This window comes from Manduca sexta, chromosome 26, assembly GCF_014839805.1.
Source record: "Manduca sexta isolate Smith_Timp_Sample1 chromosome 26, JHU_Msex_v1.0, whole genome shotgun sequence".
In the NCBI taxonomy this organism is placed as follows: Eukaryota; Metazoa; Arthropoda; class Insecta; order Lepidoptera; family Sphingidae; genus Manduca; species Manduca sexta.
This window is the reverse complement of record NC_051140.1, coordinates 10290360-10309348: the sequence shown is the minus strand read 5'-3', so window position 1 is coordinate 10309348 and position 18989 is coordinate 10290360. Positions and strand designations below refer to the sequence as shown.

The window sequence follows — 18989 nt, the reverse complement described above, 5'->3', positions numbered from 1 at the left end:
GAATTTATATATTAGTATAGATAAAATTTAAAAAAATATGATTTACCCATATATCGATTTGAATCATTGCACCTCTGCTTACTCCTTTGGGAATAAGGCGTGATGTGTTGTTTATAATGCTTGCAGTACTTACTTATAATGCTAAATTGGATGCAAATTTAAATGATTTGTTCTTTAGGAAACGACATGTACATCAACAATTTTAGTGGTAGTCTTTAGAGAAATTATTGATAGAAAATCCAAATAAAGAAAAATGAAACTACTAAAGTTAATCAAACATATTGTAGAAATATGATGTGTTCTATAAATTTCGAATAGATAGTTTCTAAAAATACGCTTAGCGCGCCGTTTTACTGGGCGAGGACCGTAAGGCGGAGTTGAAATAGTATCTATAAATTAATAAAAAAAAAAAACTTTTTGAAGTGTGAAATAGCCAAATTGAAGCTATGAATTTATTTAGATATTTATGTAGCTGACTATGTACAGAAATCGGTAGGAGTGTTTGAAAAACACTAGCTAAAACCCAATGCTGCACTTCTGCCTTTCTAGCTGTTAAGATATGAATACATATTTCTTAAATGATTATGCCCAGTAATTAATGATTATTTTTTTTAGGTGGTGTATGTATTTCCCAACAATCCTTGATTCAGTTATCCAAGACTGATCTAATCAGACTCGCTAGCCAGGTTAGTTCCGGCATGTACTAAGCAGCATTGTAGCAATAAGAATATTTTGTGCTATATTATCTGTAGGCGGTAAAGTAAAATAACACATTTTCTCGTATTTTATATAATTCATATGAAAATTGTTAAAAAAACTGTCTTTAATTAATAATATTACATTGATGATAATAATTTGTCATGATAAAAATACAACCAAAAGCGTGCGTGTTACTATGACAATTGTTTATACATTATTTGCAGTAAAGATAATGTAAATAAAATATAGCGCCGTGTCTGCGACAACCCGTGGATCCACTGAACCATGCATCAAGGAAGGCCACTCTATATCTGCTCATGAGACAAACTCACTGAAGCATAAACAATCATTTAATGAAGTAAATTTTATAAATATGTTATAGTTATTTTTTATAAAACGATTTCATTTTAATAATAAAAAAAGTTAGATGTTGTGTAAAATAAAAAAAATATTAATACTTTAAAATAATACAAGCTTTCTTATAGGGTAATAGAATTGTTAAATTAAATCTTACTCTGGATAATAGAATTTGATTAATAGTTTTAAATCTAATGATTATGATAATAGGCCACTTCATAATAGAAAATGTAACTATACATTAGCTGATAAAAACTTCTCTGCATTATATACAATGACTAATCATGGCAAAGAAGTGAATGATGCAATATAAATAACAGTACCTATTGGATAGTGCTTGCTTAGTGCTAAAAGAGCTTCATTTGAGCTGAGAAGCAAGAGTGTGATCAGTCCATTATTCAGCAGCAGCTTGCTCACTCTCAATGAGCAATTCTGATGGATTTTCTTTTTTCCTTTCCACATTGTCTATTTGTTCATCACCAGCCTCTTTCTCTTCTGATTGCTCACGAGAGCTGACAGCACCATTTTCATTCACTTGTTCCTCTTTCTCGGAAACATTGTCAGTTACAGGCGATCTTTCTTTCTCTGTGGTTTCTTTTTCAACAGATTTTTGCCTCTCAGATGTTGCCTCTTCTGATTTTTCATTGGTAGATTCCACATTGTCTTTTTCAGGGGAGGCTTCCTTCGAAATTGTCCCATCTTCTCGAGCTACAGAACCTTCTTTAGTAGGACTACCCTCTGTTGATGGTGAATCTTTCCCTGTTTCCTCAAGTTTGCTTTCATCCGTTGTATCTCTTTCTTGAGAAGTTTCTTTTGACTTTTCACCATTTACTTCACCATTCAGTGTCTTTTCCTAAAACACAAAATGTAATAAGCTATTGTTATAATATAATAGCAACAATAATAATAAATAAGGTAAAATAGAATATAAATACATAATGATTACTAAGTGTTTTTTCAATTCAGGTGTAACATACAAGTTAAATAAAACCAAAACAAATAATAATAACAACATAAATTTGAAAACAATGTTATATATTATACTAGAGATACAGAAAATAATATGCAAAATTTACACACAGTCAATAACTAGGGTCCATATTATATGATATGATTGAGATGCTTGTTATATGCATCCAAATATGCATGAAAACTGACAGAATATGCAACATTAAATGATAAATCTTAGGAACATAAATAGAAAACCAAATTTTTATTTTTCATTTCAATAGTAAAATATCCATTGATATATGAGAATAGGTACAGTATTTGATATTTTTCTAAACATAAACCAAGTATTGTCGTTTTGACCCCTTGAAACAAGTACTTTGATCATTTACAATATTTTTATATGTGGAAAATGATCACTCAGAACTCAGAATTTGAACTTGGGTGCTATGTTGGCAGTTCTAGTATGTGGCAAAATATTGAAAATATATCTATAATATACATCACAAGTGTATTTAAGAGAAAATATGCTATTAGCTATGAGAATGGCTTAAATATGCAAATACATATAATCCGGTCTCTATCAATAACAAATTTGTGATTTCAACATTACATACTTCCCATGTGGATTTAAATATACTTTGCTGAGACTAAATAACTTCAAATTGTAAATTTATGATTGTGGTTTATTTAATACAACTAGAAAGTATTAATTGAAATTATGAAGTTATTAATCAATTTTAATTTCAACACCACTTACTTCCGTTTCTGCTTGCAGTGGTTGTTCAGGGGGCACCTCCACTTTCAAGAATTGTTCTAGAGTATCAACTTCATTGGCGAGATCAAACTGGTCATAATCCTGAAATTTAAAGTTATCATAAAACTTAATTCTGCTAATCTGCTATATTGCAAACCACACCCCACTATTTAATTTATAACCACCCGAGGAGCGATACCATGTAACTAATAATACATTAACTATCTTTTAATCGCGATCTAAAATGAATCACTGCCAACATTGTCCTCTGACAAAAGAAAATAAAAAGATTTCAAAGACAAATGCCACAGGGTCACTTACCCCACAGTATTCTTCGTCGTTAAACATTTGCGGCGGCAGCGGTGACCGAGGGCTGGGATCGCTTACAGTGCCACCCAACGACTTAGCATTGTTTTGCATAAAGTCTTTATCGGCCTCTCTTCCTGGTTCCGTTATGTCAATGACTTCATACTTTATGTTTTTCGAGTCTAATATCATCAAAACTCGTTGCTGTCGTTTTTTCACCTGGAATCATCGGATTTCACGTAATCAACAACAATCATTACATGAATCAGCTTTACCAAAAAATCCAGAAAAGTACCCGGCCATCCCAGGAATTTTACGAATTTTCTGCTTACCTCTTTGTTCCCCGAGATACCACTGATATATATTTTGACCACCATAATGCTCAACTAGCTTTCGTGAATAAAAAAACGTTTAACAACAATTGGAGAAATTAATTATATCAGAAAAATAGGCTTGGCCATTCGTCAATCTGTTGTAATAATAATTATAGGATGACAGTTCGCAGTACTGACAATCTCTGAGGGTGACCGGGTAAAATTTCAGTACAATTATAAATTCTCTGTTAAATAAATAAAAATACCGATGCACATATCATAGTCGTTAAGGTGCCTTTGGTCTTAAAAGTAAATTCATTTGCCTACTTAGATGTCTAAAAACGCAATCAAATAAAATTTTGCTTTTATAAAAGGTATTCACACTTATTGAATGATTTTATTTCCATAGGGTTAGCATGTATACAGCTCAAGTTATCTTGGGTTTATTGTTTTTGATGTACTGAAATTTTCAAAGTCTGGTGGCTCACTTTCATAACCTCAACGAGTCCCAGGTTGAGTATAGCTGCGTGAGAACTTGGGAATATAACTAGGATAGTTCATTTTCAACAATCAAGCACACCTTGTTAAAAAAAAAAACATAAAAATATATTGCTGGCCACATTGGTTACGTTACGTTTCACGTTCAGCTTATTTTGAGTGAATACTATTATTTTAAAATTAAGTACGTATCATAAATTCAATATATAAGAGATGCCAAAATGTAAAATCTCTGTTTTCGTTCTCGCCAGTTGCCAGCTAATTTTGAAGGCGTCCTGTTACGTTGAACCAGTTTTTAGTGTGCTCAAAGAGCAGAAGCTGTCGCTCTGATAAAGATTGCATTTATGCAGTCTTTTATTTCGATCTGAATTTCAAGCCAAGCCTCGATAGCAGTGAATTTATTTGTCAGTAAGCCAGAGTGTGTTGTAGCAAATACTAGTTCGCGTTCTAATCTGTTCCTAGAACAAAAATATAAAACATTCAGCGATAATACATACGGCTTCAAAATTGTAGGAGTAGTAGGTAGTTCCAAAATCCACAAGTTACTTACCAAGTTCAGACAAAAAAAAATCTTCATTATGAACGTCACTTCATACTTTTCTAAATCTGCGTATTATCCAACCCCCCTTACCCTTCCCCATCGGATCGTCGGCAGGCAGACGCTCTTGCTCTGGACCATGTCTCTAACTGCAAAGAACCTAGCTACTGAGATAAATACAAGTTACTTAGGTCATTGAAATTCACGGGACACAGACGGCGCAGAAAATCTACCCTCGATGTTTAATTACATAAAGGCATAATGTAAGTAATTTAAGTATTTTCTTACTTATATTAAGTTTAAAATAAGTATCGATATAAAAATAATTGTACTTATCGCTATAGACCGGCCTACGTCTGCTGATGCGAAAAAAAATAATGCGTATTTTTCAACAAAAAGTTGGCGCCACTTAAGTACCTACTTTTTGTCTTACAAGTTTATATCCCGCAGCAACCCCATAAAGACTCAGGACGTCTATGATTTTTTAAGTCTGTGATTTCTATGCATCTTTAAATAATTATATAATAATACCGCCCACTGCTGGGCACGGGCCTTCTGTAATACTGAGGGGGATTAGGTCTTAGTCTACCACGCTAGCCTAGTGCGGATTGGTAGACTTCACGCACCCTCAAAATTCCTATAGAAAACTTCTCAGGTATGTAGGTTTACTCACAATGTTTTCCTTCACCGTAAAAGAAAGCCATAATTCACAAAGAATACACACATAATTTTAGAAAAGTCAGAGGTGTATGCCCTTGGGATTTGAACCTGCTGACATTCGTCTCGACAATCCGTTCGGCACCGAACTAAGCTATCGCAGCTTACATGATTTATTAAAATTATTGTTAGCTCTTACTTCCTATTCGTACGACGCGACGTACGAATAGGAAGTAAGAGCGTACGACGCTTAAACATAATTTATGTACTTTAAGTTTTATGCACGTTTTACACGTTAGATTTGCCCATGTATTAGTTTGTACATGATTGTAGGAATAAGTCTTAATAAATAAAAAATCAGTTCTTTATAAATAATTTTAATACATTCATTTATACAATCATAGCAGTATTGTCTTGTAAATACGAAAATGAAAACGCACTACCGCAGCAACCTATAGAGGGAAAAAGTGGAATGTACGCACTTCGCGGCCTGCATATCATAATACTTAAAATAATTATATATAAGTTCTCGTGATTTTTACGCATTAATGTAATCGACAATTATATGTCCTTCATGTTATTATAAATAATACGTTTTATAAATTACACAATTGATTACAATATAAAATTAGGTCCGCAGGTATAATAAAGTTAAAAATTGCAACGCGCCATTTTAATAAAAACGTAAAATCTAATGAAATAAAAATATGTTAAGGTATATTCTTGTAAACAGATTTTTTCTAAGGTTATACTAATTACACAGTTTGCGATAAGCAATAACTGCAACTCTACTACGTAATTCTAAAATTATGTGACTAATGTTAAAACAAATAATGTAATGAAGTCATCATTATTTTTTTTAAATCGTCCATACAAATTTTTTTAAGGTACAATGCTTATTATATGCCGGGTCGGCCTTAGCCACTCGGTTTCCCGCGCATAAGGATTTTTTTCTGTAGATCACAACAGTATTCTTGGTGGTAAAAGCTATCGAATGTCGATAATGATAGAATGATGTTCAAGCCAGTGTAAATGCAACCAGCTCTCGAGTCTGTGGAGTCCTGTCTAGTAACGGCGCTCTGGGAGCCTGCCCGGTACATCCCTCTCATTTCGAAACCCGTACGTACTGATTTTAATACTAAATATTATGGTGGAAATAAATTCAAATACATTTCAGTTTTACTAGATTGTACGTGTTCCGATTGTGGGGACATAATATGTATTAAATACACACGTCATATATTGGTAAGGTATAAATGTAAGTGCGTTTAATTAATAAACACAGTTGTCAGTTAAGACTCGCTGGTTTAATTTCTAACTCAAGCACACATCATACGCCACACAATTATGAGTGCCCATTTCGGTAACGAATAGTAAGCAGCGACCACTGCCATATCTGTTTCTGCAGTCAAGCTAAACAGATTAATTTAAATAGGAATGAGACATACAGAGTTCATTTGAAGGAATACTTTTTCAGACGATTTATACAACGTAAACAGTACAGTTTGTTTGTTTCTATTTATATAGATATACTAATGAACATAATGTGAGAGTGTTTGATGCGTGGAAATATTATTGGCAAATATCCAGATTGCTAGACAGTTGTTAGTCTACGATAATGGCCGTAAGCCATAGTGATATGTATTATTATTACACTAGAAATATACACTCCCAGCGACACTTCATAGAGGTTGCGCTACGACGTTAATTTCACGTACGATTTGGTTCTGTTTAGGGCGGATACATCTATCTGTCTCATCTTTCTTATAAGTATATTGTAAAAATTATGACAACTATGTTTGCCGGCTGTTAAAAATATCACCAGCGAACTAATATTATAGTGATGGCACGGTGCCGCGTAAGCCGAAAATGCGAACTTAATCTTTCATTCTAGGATTACATTGTATTCATATTTATTATTAAAAGAAATAAACTATTAATAAATCTGTATTTAAATTATTAACAATTCACGCAAGAGATGTCTTCAAAGATGAAGAATCTATAAAAAATCCTTCAATGAAATTTACTGTGAACTATTATTCACGACTGTTGACAAAGTAAATTGAGCAAATGCTATCATGTAAATACTACGTTGTTATGTTTCCAAAATAAGTTTTTCAATTGCCAGAAACTGTGTGCGTCTTATGCAGTCCAGAAGCTGATGAAAACAAACACATTGTACAAGAAATAATACACATGTATTGTATGTATTATAATAGACATATGACCTAATTAATGTAATATTAATAGGGTTCTTATAACATGACTATGGTCTATAAAATAACTCCAACAAAACACACATTTCGATAAGGGACAAGCCTAACACATCCACAGAATCGATACTTTGGGCTGATATTGAGAGGAAAATCCCAAATATTTCCCGACCCGGGATTCGAACCCAGGACCTCAGAGCTCTTTATTACCGCGCAAGCCATGTAATTACGCTACCGAAGCAGTCTCATAGTTATAATACAATTTGACAATATGTTTGAGATGATAAAAATGGTTTGTCCAATAAAATATATGATAACCTCGTAGATAAACTAATAAAAAAATAAAACAATACAATTGGAATTCTTATATAAATGGAGAAATAAAAGAGGAATGTATAGAAGTGACTTACAGTAAATATTACACAGCAAACATATTATTGTATCGGTGTTCTTAATAAGACTATTATATAAATTAGAATGAAAGATAAAGGAATAAGTCCCAAAGGAAGCTTCAACAAATGTCATCTTTAAGTAAACATAATATAAAAATAACCATAACATTAATATCTTTATAAAACAAAACACTTTATTTTTAATAAAAGGAGTAGTTTAACTTATAGTCGTGTATAAATTCTAGAACCATTTATTTATTCATTTATGTATTTACATTTTGTCTGCCAACGCACGTTAAAGAATATAATATGTATAATTAAAATAAAAGTAAAATATACAAAACACAATTTATACATAAGTCATACGAAAACACACTTGGGTAATGAGATCTTCTATCACTTAAGAAGTGACTTTGCAAAGAGCAATGTCCATTGTTCATACAGGCTGAGGTACAGAAGCGAACATTAAAAAACATACTGTGTTTTTGTTTGTTCAAATACCGCTAAACCAATTTAATAAAAACAAAAAAAAATTATAACCTCACTGAAAAATTATAAAGAAAAACAAACAAAAATGTATTAAATGCTAGCTGATACGAAAACAAAATTGCTATTATAGAATTTGGTGTGATTGATTATTTATTTATATATTTGTGATATTTATTTTTAGGTTATCACGTCTGCTTTGAATTTCCGCCATTATGAAACGATCTTTTGAATTCTTGAATAAATCCATAAAATATCAAATACTTCTAGCAGACTTTTAATAATGCTTAAAAAAAATATTATTACATTTATAACTAAAACTAGTTTTTACTTGCGGCTTCGCCTGCGTGAAAGAATTTTCCGTAATAAAAGTCACGCTATATATTTTCCAGCCCCGGATCTAAGGGGGGGCTAGCCGGGGCCCATGCCCCGGGCGGCGAATTCAGAGGGCGGCAAATTCAAACTTGGCAAACGAGTATTCGTTTGCCAAGTTTGAATTTGATGTTTAATTATGAGTTATGTATATAACTCATCATTAATGCAACTATGACTACTGAGACATCCAGTACATTCAATACTAAAATTATTTTCCGCGGGACGCAAAATGATGATGAAGGTAACAAAGGTAAAAATATAGGTGGGTGGGGGCGGCATTTTCCAGATTTTGCCCCGCCTCGAAAAAAATCAAGATCCGGGGCTGATATTTTCCCAGGATAGAAAGTAGCCTATATAATTTCCAGAGACTCTCTCCATACCAAATTTTATCGAAATTTATTGGGCAGTTTGAGTTTATCCCGTTTAGACAGGTTGCAGACAGATGCGGCACGGGACTTTGTTTTATTTTTTAGAAATTTTGAAATGGAACAATTCAGTCATACTGCATACATGATTGTTTGTTGCCTAACTTTAACCGTTTACGCAGTGCATTCAACGGAGCTCCTGCTCAAAAGTAATTTATTTTTTCCAGTTTTTGCATAATTTTTAATTTATGCTCCGCTCCTATTAGTTATAGCGTGATGTTATATAGCCTTTCCCAATAAATGGGCTATTCAACACGAATATTCATTGAGATTACTGCGTTCAAATAAAGAAACAAACTAAGTCTTTAGCTTTATAATATATTAGTATAGATTATAAACATTTAACTTAAGATTTGAATTGTTTATTGATGTCCACCAACTGGGCCTGACACGAGCTTTGTTATTCATAAACTATAACAGTTCTGGCCAAATTATAATTATACACATCATTAATTAATTAATAAATATTTTAAGAGTCTTCCTGCAGCTTTTGTTTATTATATCTAATGTCCAGCTTCTAGTTAGGCCCATTCAACAATATCTTTTATTACTTTAACTAATATAAAAAAGTTAAAAGCGCCTTAGCGAAAATACTTCGACCGTTATTTAATTTTTGACGTACAATTTAGTAGGCCTATAATCTCCACGGCAAAGGTATAACAAATGCACCCGCATTTTTTACTATTTTTGCGAAAAAGTTACCGGTTGGAACACTACAGATACTTATTTACGATGCAGATCACATATGACATCAAGCATGCAGTACAGTTTAGCTACGCAGAACGTTATTGTAATATATCTGATTGGTGTTTTTGCAGTAAAAATATTTTAGAGATAGGCAAATGTCAAAAGTGGTAAATAACTATAGAGTGTGTTAGTGCGTCAAAGCAGTTCATTTGAAGGGCAGCGTCGCGTATATTAGTTTGCATTTTTGCATATCTCGCATTCTTATCGCAGCCGTGTCACGTCATGCGGCCATTAGTTTTCGTGTAATAGCGCCGAGCGTTGGCACACTGACAACGTTTGATGTCCGATTAGTTTCGGTTTGCGGTGACGATTTAATGAGCTTTCAGGAGTGGGTGTTAATTAGAATATCCATCAAAAATTTTACAATGACGTCGTGAACTTTTTACTGTATTCACCCGAAATTTTCTCCTAATGTTATAATATACTAAATATTTAAATAATAATATCGGCTATATGAGCAATTAGTATTTAAAAAAATTTTACTGTGCTAGTACAATTCCACTCGCATAAAGCAATAATATAGCTACTATTCAATATACGAGTCTTAAATAAACGTTGGAATCATCGACACGCAAAAGCATGCCATGGCGCATCACTACGCGACAATCTAACATTCTTTTAAAGAGAACTTCATCAAACAAAAAACACAAGCACTCGAAATAACTTCAGTTCAGTAATATTATACTAAAACATAGGTTCGGTAGGCCGAGACGCTAACGCATCGCAAGGTCGAACCGCCACGTCTTGCACGTCGGCCAACACTCTCGAGTCATATCGAAAAGCCGAAATTTAGCGCAAATTATTTTTAAATATATTACTATTGACATTCAAATTGCAATAAAGTAAAAAATACTATAGCCACATTCATAACACGTGCAAGGAGCCGCGAGTCGCATTGGACATCCATAAAGAGAAACGCAATTCCGAGTAGGTCCCCGTGGCGCGGCGCTCACACGGGCGTGCCGAAGTCGGGGTCGCCGTCGCCCGCCAGCAGCCGCGCCGGGAACGACCCGCGCTCCACGTCGCCGTTCGTCAGCGGCGCCGCGGTCACTCTCCGCGCTGAACCTATCCTGTTTTACACCAAAGCCATGCTATTATATTTTAAATCTTATTTACAATGTAGAAACCAATTTAAGGTTCTCTTAGTTTATATTCAGTGGCGGGCTTAGCTAATGAAAGGTTCTGTACGACAAATATTTGTGAATCCTTTTTACCCGATTGTCAAAGGTGTGTAATGCAATTCTTTGTATATGGCCCCTGGGATCCTACAGGCCCTGGACGTTTGTCCTGTCCACCACCGCACATGCTAGGACCGCCACTATATATATCATACGGCTATTTCTTTTTATTGCGGACCTATGAATTAAAAATCCTCACCTAAATCCTTTGCTTTCTCTTCTGAGTGATTTAGTTTCGCCATTAGGTTTGGCCGTTTTGGTATCAATCTCTATCAATGGCGGTACGTCATCTTGTATCGGACCAGGTATTGGTGCGGCTGGTGAATTGGGAACTGTGAAAAATACAATACATAAATAACTCTACTAAAACATTCTTGACTACATACACTGTATTTTATATTAAAAGTCATGTAAAAAAATCGACAGATTATAATATTTAGCGTGTTTGTTGTAAAGCAATAAGTTAAACAACTATAAGAAAATGAGTTTGGTGCAGACCTCCGTCTGAGACGACGGGATCGTCGGCGGGCCGCTCCGGCACGTCGGGCGATGGCGCCTCCACCTCCACGGCACGATATGCGCCTTTAGTACGCCAATCCTGTATGCAATTTTTATCTTTGTATTCGTTTTACAAAATAAATATACTGAGAGTTCAATGTAATATACGGCACTCACAAGCACTCACTAAAAGGCAAACGCAAAGCATACACGACTTTAACATTTTAGGTTAGTTCCATCTCTCTATTATAGGGACGAGAATTCCAATAAAAAATGAATGAATGGTAAATCTTTCATATACTTCATCGATTTGTGAGGTTCGCGTCTGATGAACTTAATACGCTCGACCAATACGTTTAGAGCGTACTAAACGTATTGGCAATTTGTAAACAGTTTTGAAGTGTTCGTAACAAGCACTGTAATAAACTACCAACTAATGTTCGTGCCCACGTGGTGAATTGGACGATCTTTTTTACGATCTCACCGATAAAACTTAAACCCGGGGATCTGCTGTTTTGCTCCGCCCGGGGCCTGGCATTAGTTTTTTTGTTTTCGCCTGGGGCCTCGCTTCGCTTAAGGCCGCCACTGATGACTTATTTTTAGTAATAAAATATATAGGGCTTAATTCATAAAAGCGTCAAATTTTTCACAAATTGCACGGATATGCGCATATTCGCGCAAAATCGCACACTTTTATATTTACTAGTAATGGAATATCAGTTGCCGATTCTAACTGATGTGTGACGACGCGTTAGTTCCCGTAGTAGGCGCTTAGGTGCTTGGGAACGCGTGTGCAAAAATCAGCGTCGGTCGCGCTCCGACACACGAATTCTAAAACGCGATCGAGTAAATTTGGGTGGCAATAAAGTGTCTTATTGTTGGTTTCGGGCTTTAGACATTACGTTTTATATTCATATTAAAATTTTAACACGTATTCATTAAAAACGTGAAGTTATGTATGTAAGTGCGCTAAGGAAACGGTGCAGTGTCTCGTATAATATGAGTGTTATTTACAATTTAAATTCGTATTGAATATTTGTTTACCCTTCAAGTCAGTTCCCATAAATTGTTTTCTCGAATAATTATAATTGTATATGCGTGAAGTAGTTAGACAATAGGTGAAATGGGGTCTTTACGCGATTTGAGTTCCTATGTGACTACAGTAGTTTATTAGTAATTTAAGGTGGTAGCTCAAGGTCCATTTTCATACATTTTGTTTCGGCTTTAATCTGGGTAACTAAACAAGTATTGGCAAGTAAAGAATTTAAATTCACGTCTAGTTAGTGATTAGTTCTCGCAGTTGAAGAAAAACGTAAAATAATTAATAATCATGGATATTTCGGCCTTTAAAATTTAATATGACGAAATTTTAAAGGCAGAAATATCCATGATTATTAAATTTAGACGTGAATTCTTTACTAACTAGTTATCAGATAAAAGCGGAAACAAATAATAAAATGGACTAACTAAACTTTTTAAGAGATTTAAATTTTCTTCACATTCATTTTTCACATGCAGTATATAGGATATTTGTCTTATTTTTATTTATAACTTTTATAAAATATCTAAATCGTATAAATTTTAAACAAAAAAATAATTGCAATCTGCTAAAAAAATATACAAGTTTTAAGCTATTGAAATTAGGTAGTTGGGGTGTGTGTGTGTGTCAGTGAGTCAAAACAGAAAAGGGGCGAAATACTTGCATGTGACGTCATCGGTAATTACGAGGCGTGCGAAAGAAAGAGATGGAGCGATATCCCCACTTCGCGCCCACTCTTGCATATAGACATATTTGAAATATGAATTACTGCTTGTTTCTTATCGAATTTTAATGCTGTTTTCACATAAGGCCTTCTATTTTGTACTAATTGCTGTTACATATAAAAAATGCACAAAATCAAACATAGTCAAATACCCTATTGCAAGTGATATTCGACTATCGACCAGAAACGTAATACTTTGTAATTATTCTGTCGCCGCGTCGTTTCACAAGCGGCTTTGTGGTATATTGTGCCGTGGGTTGGCGTGGTTACCTGTGGCTTGCGCTTCTTGAGTGCGTGGTGTCGCGCGTGCACGGGCGTCGAGTGCGGCGAGTGCAGCGAGTGCGGCGCGCCGGGGCCCGCCACCCCGCCGGGGCCCGCCACCCCGCCGGGGCCCGCCGCGCCCCACTGCACCGACATTACATAATACATCATCACACGCAGCAATTACCTAATTGCCGGAATTAAATACCACTAAATGGGACATTTTTAAAATTAAAGTATAGCTTAACCAGATAAATAAAAAAACGTGTTTTGAGGGCGCCACTTTTGCTTCTTCAATTTAAAGCTGGCTTTTTTAATACAAGAAATTAGTTTCATATTTACGTGGTTTTTAATTTTCCAAGTCAGGCTATAAGATAACAGGTTTATTCTGTGATTAAAAACCAATCAGAAGACAAAGTGACGTCCATGCAAACGCCCTGCACCTTTAAACAGCACGCGTGCAGTGACGGCATCTATTTGGGGTTATCATTACACTAGTCTCTACTCACGTAAAGTTTGCATAATGCGCGCGTTTGGAATTGAATTCGCTGTGATAATCCGTGTAAACTTTCTATTGATGATATTCAGCTAAATATGTAGGCGCCGCGCGAACAATATCGCACTATTAAATATAAGCTACAATAATACGACTACATAATATTATAATGCATGTCTATTCTGTATCCGCAGTAAAAGCACTAGAGTTTCCCTTCCGTTCCAATTAGCCAACTAAATACATTTATAAGTTACGACTATCCCTAATCGTTTCACAACAACTGTGGTTTCGTCGCTCATTTCTTCGCCTCCTGTCGCCTTAAACGTCTAATAAAATATCGTCAATCCAGTCTTGTCCATAATATAGGTGTGCAATGTACCTCTAGCTGCGCCTCGATCTTGATGGAGTCGTCGTCCATGTCGAGTATGGTGAGGTTGTTGTTGAGCGCGTTGTAGTCGCGGTAGGGCGCGGCCGCCGGCCCGCGCTCCGAGCCGGACACCGAGCCGGACCGCGACCCCGCCTCCGACTCGCGTCTACGTAAATAAACGTTAAACATCAAATAACCACTTTCGAATGCTGGGATTAAGCTGCTAAGTAAACGTTCCCGTTTCTCCAACTAAAAATTCGGCTAATCGCACACTCTATTTGTTTTTGCGAACTAATAATGAGTAACTGTGGTTAATAGATAATGTACATGAACTTAATATATATTTTAAAAAATATGTTGATATATTATGATATTTGAAAAAAATCATGGACGCAAGAAGTCAAGTAAATTTTACAAGCTATAACTTTCAATAAAAAACCTGCCTGATACTACAATATCCTTCATGGAGTTAAAATATTTTACCAAGAAGTAAGTATTAGGCAAATAGACTAAAACTAGGTTTGCAATAGACAGAGTACTAATATGTCTCATACGTATAAAGGCTTAGCACACAACTTGACCAATCAAGTGTAAGTGGTTTCTACTCGTAGATATGTTCTGATAGCAGGCGTATCGTGTCCACAATAAGGCCAATTTTGATATCGTACTGTAAAAAAGAGCTAAAACATTGTTAAAAGCTCGTTACCTGTTGTATTCAGGCGTCCGCGGCGCGGTCGGTGTGGCGCCTGAACCGTCTGGTTCTGCTCCAAATACTTCGCCGTCTTCAGGATACAGAGGAAATCTTTAACAAAATATAAGTAGTTTTATTTATTTTTGCATAAAATTATTAGTATTATTTATTATAATAAATAAAAAAAATCCTTAAGACATAAATTAGTTTAATTGTGACCTAAACGCGTTACTTTCTGATATACTGGGTAGTTTTTAAGACGGGACAGTAAGGCAGCTATCGTAATCGCTGCAACTATGAGAAACCTTCCTTAAGAATGTCCATAATTTTTGAAGATTTCGATTTAGATTCACTAGTATAAAAAAACCAGTTAGCGAGAAAGTTGTCAATTTCGCCAAATACTTTTTGAAATAAGTTGAAAGGAGTGAACGCGAAATAATAAAAAAGAGAAGAATGTATTAAATCATGACATCACCTAACATTATAGTGTTCGCGTAAGAAATTGGTACCTTCTACATATTAGCTCATGTACAAAATTTCCAACCAACTTGGATGCTATTTTTACGGATCGGTTTCTTTTTCGTTTCATTCAGCATTTCTTATAAAAATAGACAATACGCAAATTAATCAGGAATATATATCCTATTGTGATTATTAACTTAAGGTTCAGATAATAGTGCGCACAAAGAGTAGCGATAACTCGTTTCATAAAAAATACAAGTAGACAAAACTTCCTTTCACTACGACTGACGGCCATCACACATTTATTGAAGCAACTTTGTTCGGATTCCAATCGATCAGGGTTGTCTATGATTTTTTAAATATTGTTCATTCGCCGATAAGATACACGTATGGGTGTCATTGACGCCGGAAGAGGGATATGCCTTGGAGTCGGGGGTGGGGTCAAAATTTTCACTGCATATAGAGGAACATAAAAGGCGACAAAAGCTAAACGTTTTTTTCTCAATGAAGTAAAATAATTGATAAAATACAGCGCATTATATACAAATTAAACTTATATAAAAATTACTTTTTACTTGAATTTTTTCTGAAGTTTACTAAACCCAATGAAGGCAAATAATTTTTAAGTTCACTGGATGTCTCTCAGGGTTATGCTGCCGTGCTAAGCACGAAAGCGGTATGTCAGGGAAACCTTATTTCGAGAAAATCGAAGTTTTGCAAATATAGTTTTAAAGTTTTGTATGTAAAACTGAGATAGAGACACTCTTGTAAGGTTTTATTTTAATAAATTTTAAACAATATACCGTTATTTAGGTAAGTTCATTGGATGGGTATTTCTTTAAGCTATCTGATTATATAAAAATCAAGATTTTGTTTTTTTTTTGAGATACCGCTTTTGAGCTTAGCACGGCAGTTTGGGAGTAGAGTGAATGGACCACAGAATCATTTTATCTGTGAATTCTTTGTTGTAGTGACTATTAATTAAAATACTATATTATGATGCTACCTAGTGGCAAAAATAATTCTACTAGCCCTCATAAAATATAATCTGTCATGAGAGAAAGGGCGGCAACCCTGCGTACGACTAACATAGTAATTGAGTTGTAAAAGTAAACATTATTTAATAAGTAAATATTGACTTGAGAGTATGCACTGTGGTGATGACAACGCTACACTCGAATCGCGCATTTGATAGTCAGTAGCATTGTTTGATTAAGTATCACTGTCTCTTTTTGCGATATCTAGGAGACATTTTATAATACTTTTGAAGGTCACATGCTGAAAAGATATCTCGTGAAAGAATATTTGAAAACATTAATGTAGTAAATTACTAGCGTAGAGAATATTAATTTTGTTAAAATTTGCTGAATGGTCGCTATTGAGTCGAACTTGTGAAGTATATTATAAACAACAATAAATACTTGTCACAAATATATGGAACTGTATCGCTATACCAGTGGGATATTAGATTCGCCCTTTAAACACTTTGGGACGAAAATAAGTAGTCGCACCTTTATTTCTTTGGAAATAGACGCGTTACTAATGATGTTGTTTTTCTTTGATATAATAGTTGCGACTGAAAATCATTAGGTACCTACCTGTAATTGTCTTCCGAGAGGCGGTCGTCATCGTCGGTCGCTATGAACTGCACGCAAAGCGCACAATCGCCCTTGACACTCTGCAAAGCTTGCACTGCTTCTTTGTGACACGCCTGAGGAGAAAATATTGTATTACATGAATATCATTTATACATTTTATCCGTTATAGGATCAAAGGAAGTTTCAGGCAGGCGTCAGTCTTAAAAACTACAGCAAATCGTATCTTCAATCAAATAATAATACACACACACACACACAGAGAGAGAGAGTACTATGATTATTGGTTACGTTTTACGTAGTTCTTCCGCGCTTTCTCGAACCTAAGTTATTTAACAGAATTTAAAGAAACATAACGGCCATTAGGTTTAAGTTGTATGGTCTATGGTACAAACTAAGGAGTATTAATTGCTTCAATAATGTAATGGCAACACATTTAGTCTGCAAAACTGATGTTTGATCGTGTACTATTCTCATCTCGAAGTAAACGGGTAAAATGGTGCATACAAAAAGTCAACGTGCAAACAAATAAATATATGCCGCTAGGAACAGGACATCACTATTTATTTTTAGTATATATATAAATCAGACGTATTTATGTGAGCAGAGCCAAGCTGGGCTGAATTGTTAGTAGTTGTTATGTTATGTAGTGTGTAGTGTGTAGCGCGTGCCTGCGTGAGGTCGAGGTCGTTGATGGCGAGGATGGCGTCGCCGACGTAGAGCTCGCCGGTGAGCGCGGCCGGCCCGCCCGCCTCCAGCTCCGAGATGAGGATCGGCACGCCGTGCTCGCGACCGCCCTGCACCATTGTATACACACAATGTTATGATAAAGTCAAACAAAAGAACAGATATTAACGGGAGGAAGAGAGAATTTAACGCAATAACAAGGTCAGGATGGACCTTTTTAACTAATGTAGTTACCCATTGCGATTTAAAAAAAGCGTGTGTAATTTTTTTTGTTACAGGCTTTAGTTTTCGTTATTAATTACAAAGTTATTGTGATGATTGAGTATGCTTACAAAATGAATAAGATGTGTATGTAAGGTGATATTTTTTATTTTCAGCATTATAAAATATGTGTATATATTATAACATACAGTAACTGAGATGCCGAGCCCAAGGTGTGGCGATCTGCGCACGCGCACGGTGCGAGGGCGCGCGCGGGCCTGCGCCGGCGCGGCCGGCCGCGGCGGGCACGGCGACAGCCCGCGACATACGCGCACCAGCGTTTTGTGCCGCTGCAACAGGATCTCCGCCTCTACCTGCACCACATAAAACACTATCACAATAACCATCAACCGCCATCTGGGTTCCAGTTGCCAAGTATAATATTATGATGACGCTGTCTCATCATAATATCCAATACCGTAAAGTCATATCCATGCTTCATTTTTTTAGCTGAATACCTGTAACGAAGCTAGATTTTTTAAATTTAGATTACTATTAGTCGCAAAATGTTTATTTAGTGCTACAATATCTCCAATAAAAAATGAAGGTAGGCAGATAGTAAACACAATAAAATTCGAATAATTCTTAATAACACGTGCGATCGTGTCGATTAAAATAATAACACAAGGGGGCGTAGTCAAGATGTCTTTCTACAATCGTCAACACTAATAGAAAAACAAAACGGAAGAAATGTATGGGGAATAACCATAACCTTTCGCTGAGTCTATCACTAGGATATGTCTCACCTATATATACATTTAGCATTAGTAGAAAGGGATCTTGGCCTCTGTCATTGGTAATTATAAAAAGGATTATCATATCTAGGGTTAATATTTATAAACATAATGGTTTTTGTTACAAATATGTTATTCTTCTAATTGAACCATAATATGTAAGAAAGTATAATTATATCTCGATCATAGCGTGTTGTAATGAAGGCAGTGAGTTTTAATAGGCAGGGCCCCAAGAGTGAACTTCTTGTAAGTTTTTAAAGAAATTTAAATGTTTGTGTTTATTT

General features: G+C 35.3%; 2 protein-coding genes across 2 annotated transcripts in view; both read right to left on the bottom strand.

Annotated features, from left to right (window-relative positions):
• Window positions 1-773: 773 nt before the first annotated feature.
• Window positions 774-3607, bottom strand: LOC115444906 (SH3 domain-binding glutamic acid-rich protein homolog). The gene is made up of 4 exons (XM_030170888.2): window positions 3400-3607; window positions 3083-3286; window positions 2765-2863; window positions 774-1909 (listed from the first exon to the last, which is right to left on the bottom strand). The coding sequence occupies exons 1-4, from the start codon at window positions 3442-3444 to the stop codon at window positions 1451-1453; spliced, it is 807 nt and encodes a 268-aa protein (XP_030026748.1). The 5' UTR covers window positions 3445-3607; the 3' UTR covers window positions 774-1450.
• Window positions 3608-5435: 1828 nt separating this feature from the next.
• Window positions 5436-18989, bottom strand: part of LOC115444901 (Golgi-associated PDZ and coiled-coil motif-containing protein) — a 48425-nt gene continuing 34871 nt past the window's right edge. Inside the window, exons 6-14 of the mRNA XM_030170879.2 lie at window positions 18121-18285; window positions 17695-17820; window positions 17027-17139; window positions 14982-15077; window positions 14288-14441; window positions 13422-13556; window positions 11389-11488; window positions 11090-11222; window positions 5436-10782 (exon numbers count right to left, since the gene is read on the bottom strand). Of these exons, the coding sequence (XP_030026739.2) occupies window positions 10662-10782; window positions 11090-11222; window positions 11389-11488; window positions 13422-13556; window positions 14288-14441; window positions 14982-15077; window positions 17027-17139; window positions 17695-17820; window positions 18121-18285 (1143 nt within the window). The 3' untranslated portion in view covers window positions 5436-10661. The remainder of the gene's footprint in view (window positions 10783-11089; window positions 11223-11388; window positions 11489-13421; window positions 13557-14287; window positions 14442-14981; window positions 15078-17026; window positions 17140-17694; window positions 17821-18120; window positions 18286-18989) is intronic.

What these genes read in the sequence shown, in the direction of transcription:
- LOC115444906 (XM_030170888.2), bottom strand. Translation starts at nt 3,444, where the DNA reads ATGGTGGTCAAAATATATATCAGTGGTATCTCGGGGAACAAAGAG. An exon ending in ACGACGAAGAATACTGTGGG is followed by an intron (nt 2,864 to 3,082) that starts GTAAGTGACCCT and finishes TTTAAATTTCAG; the next exon opens with GATTATGACCAGTTTGATCT. An exon ending in CACTGCAAGCAGAAACGGAA is followed by an intron (nt 1,910 to 2,764) that starts GTAAGTGGTGTT and finishes TTTGTGTTTTAG; the next exon opens with GAAAAGACACTGAATGGTGA.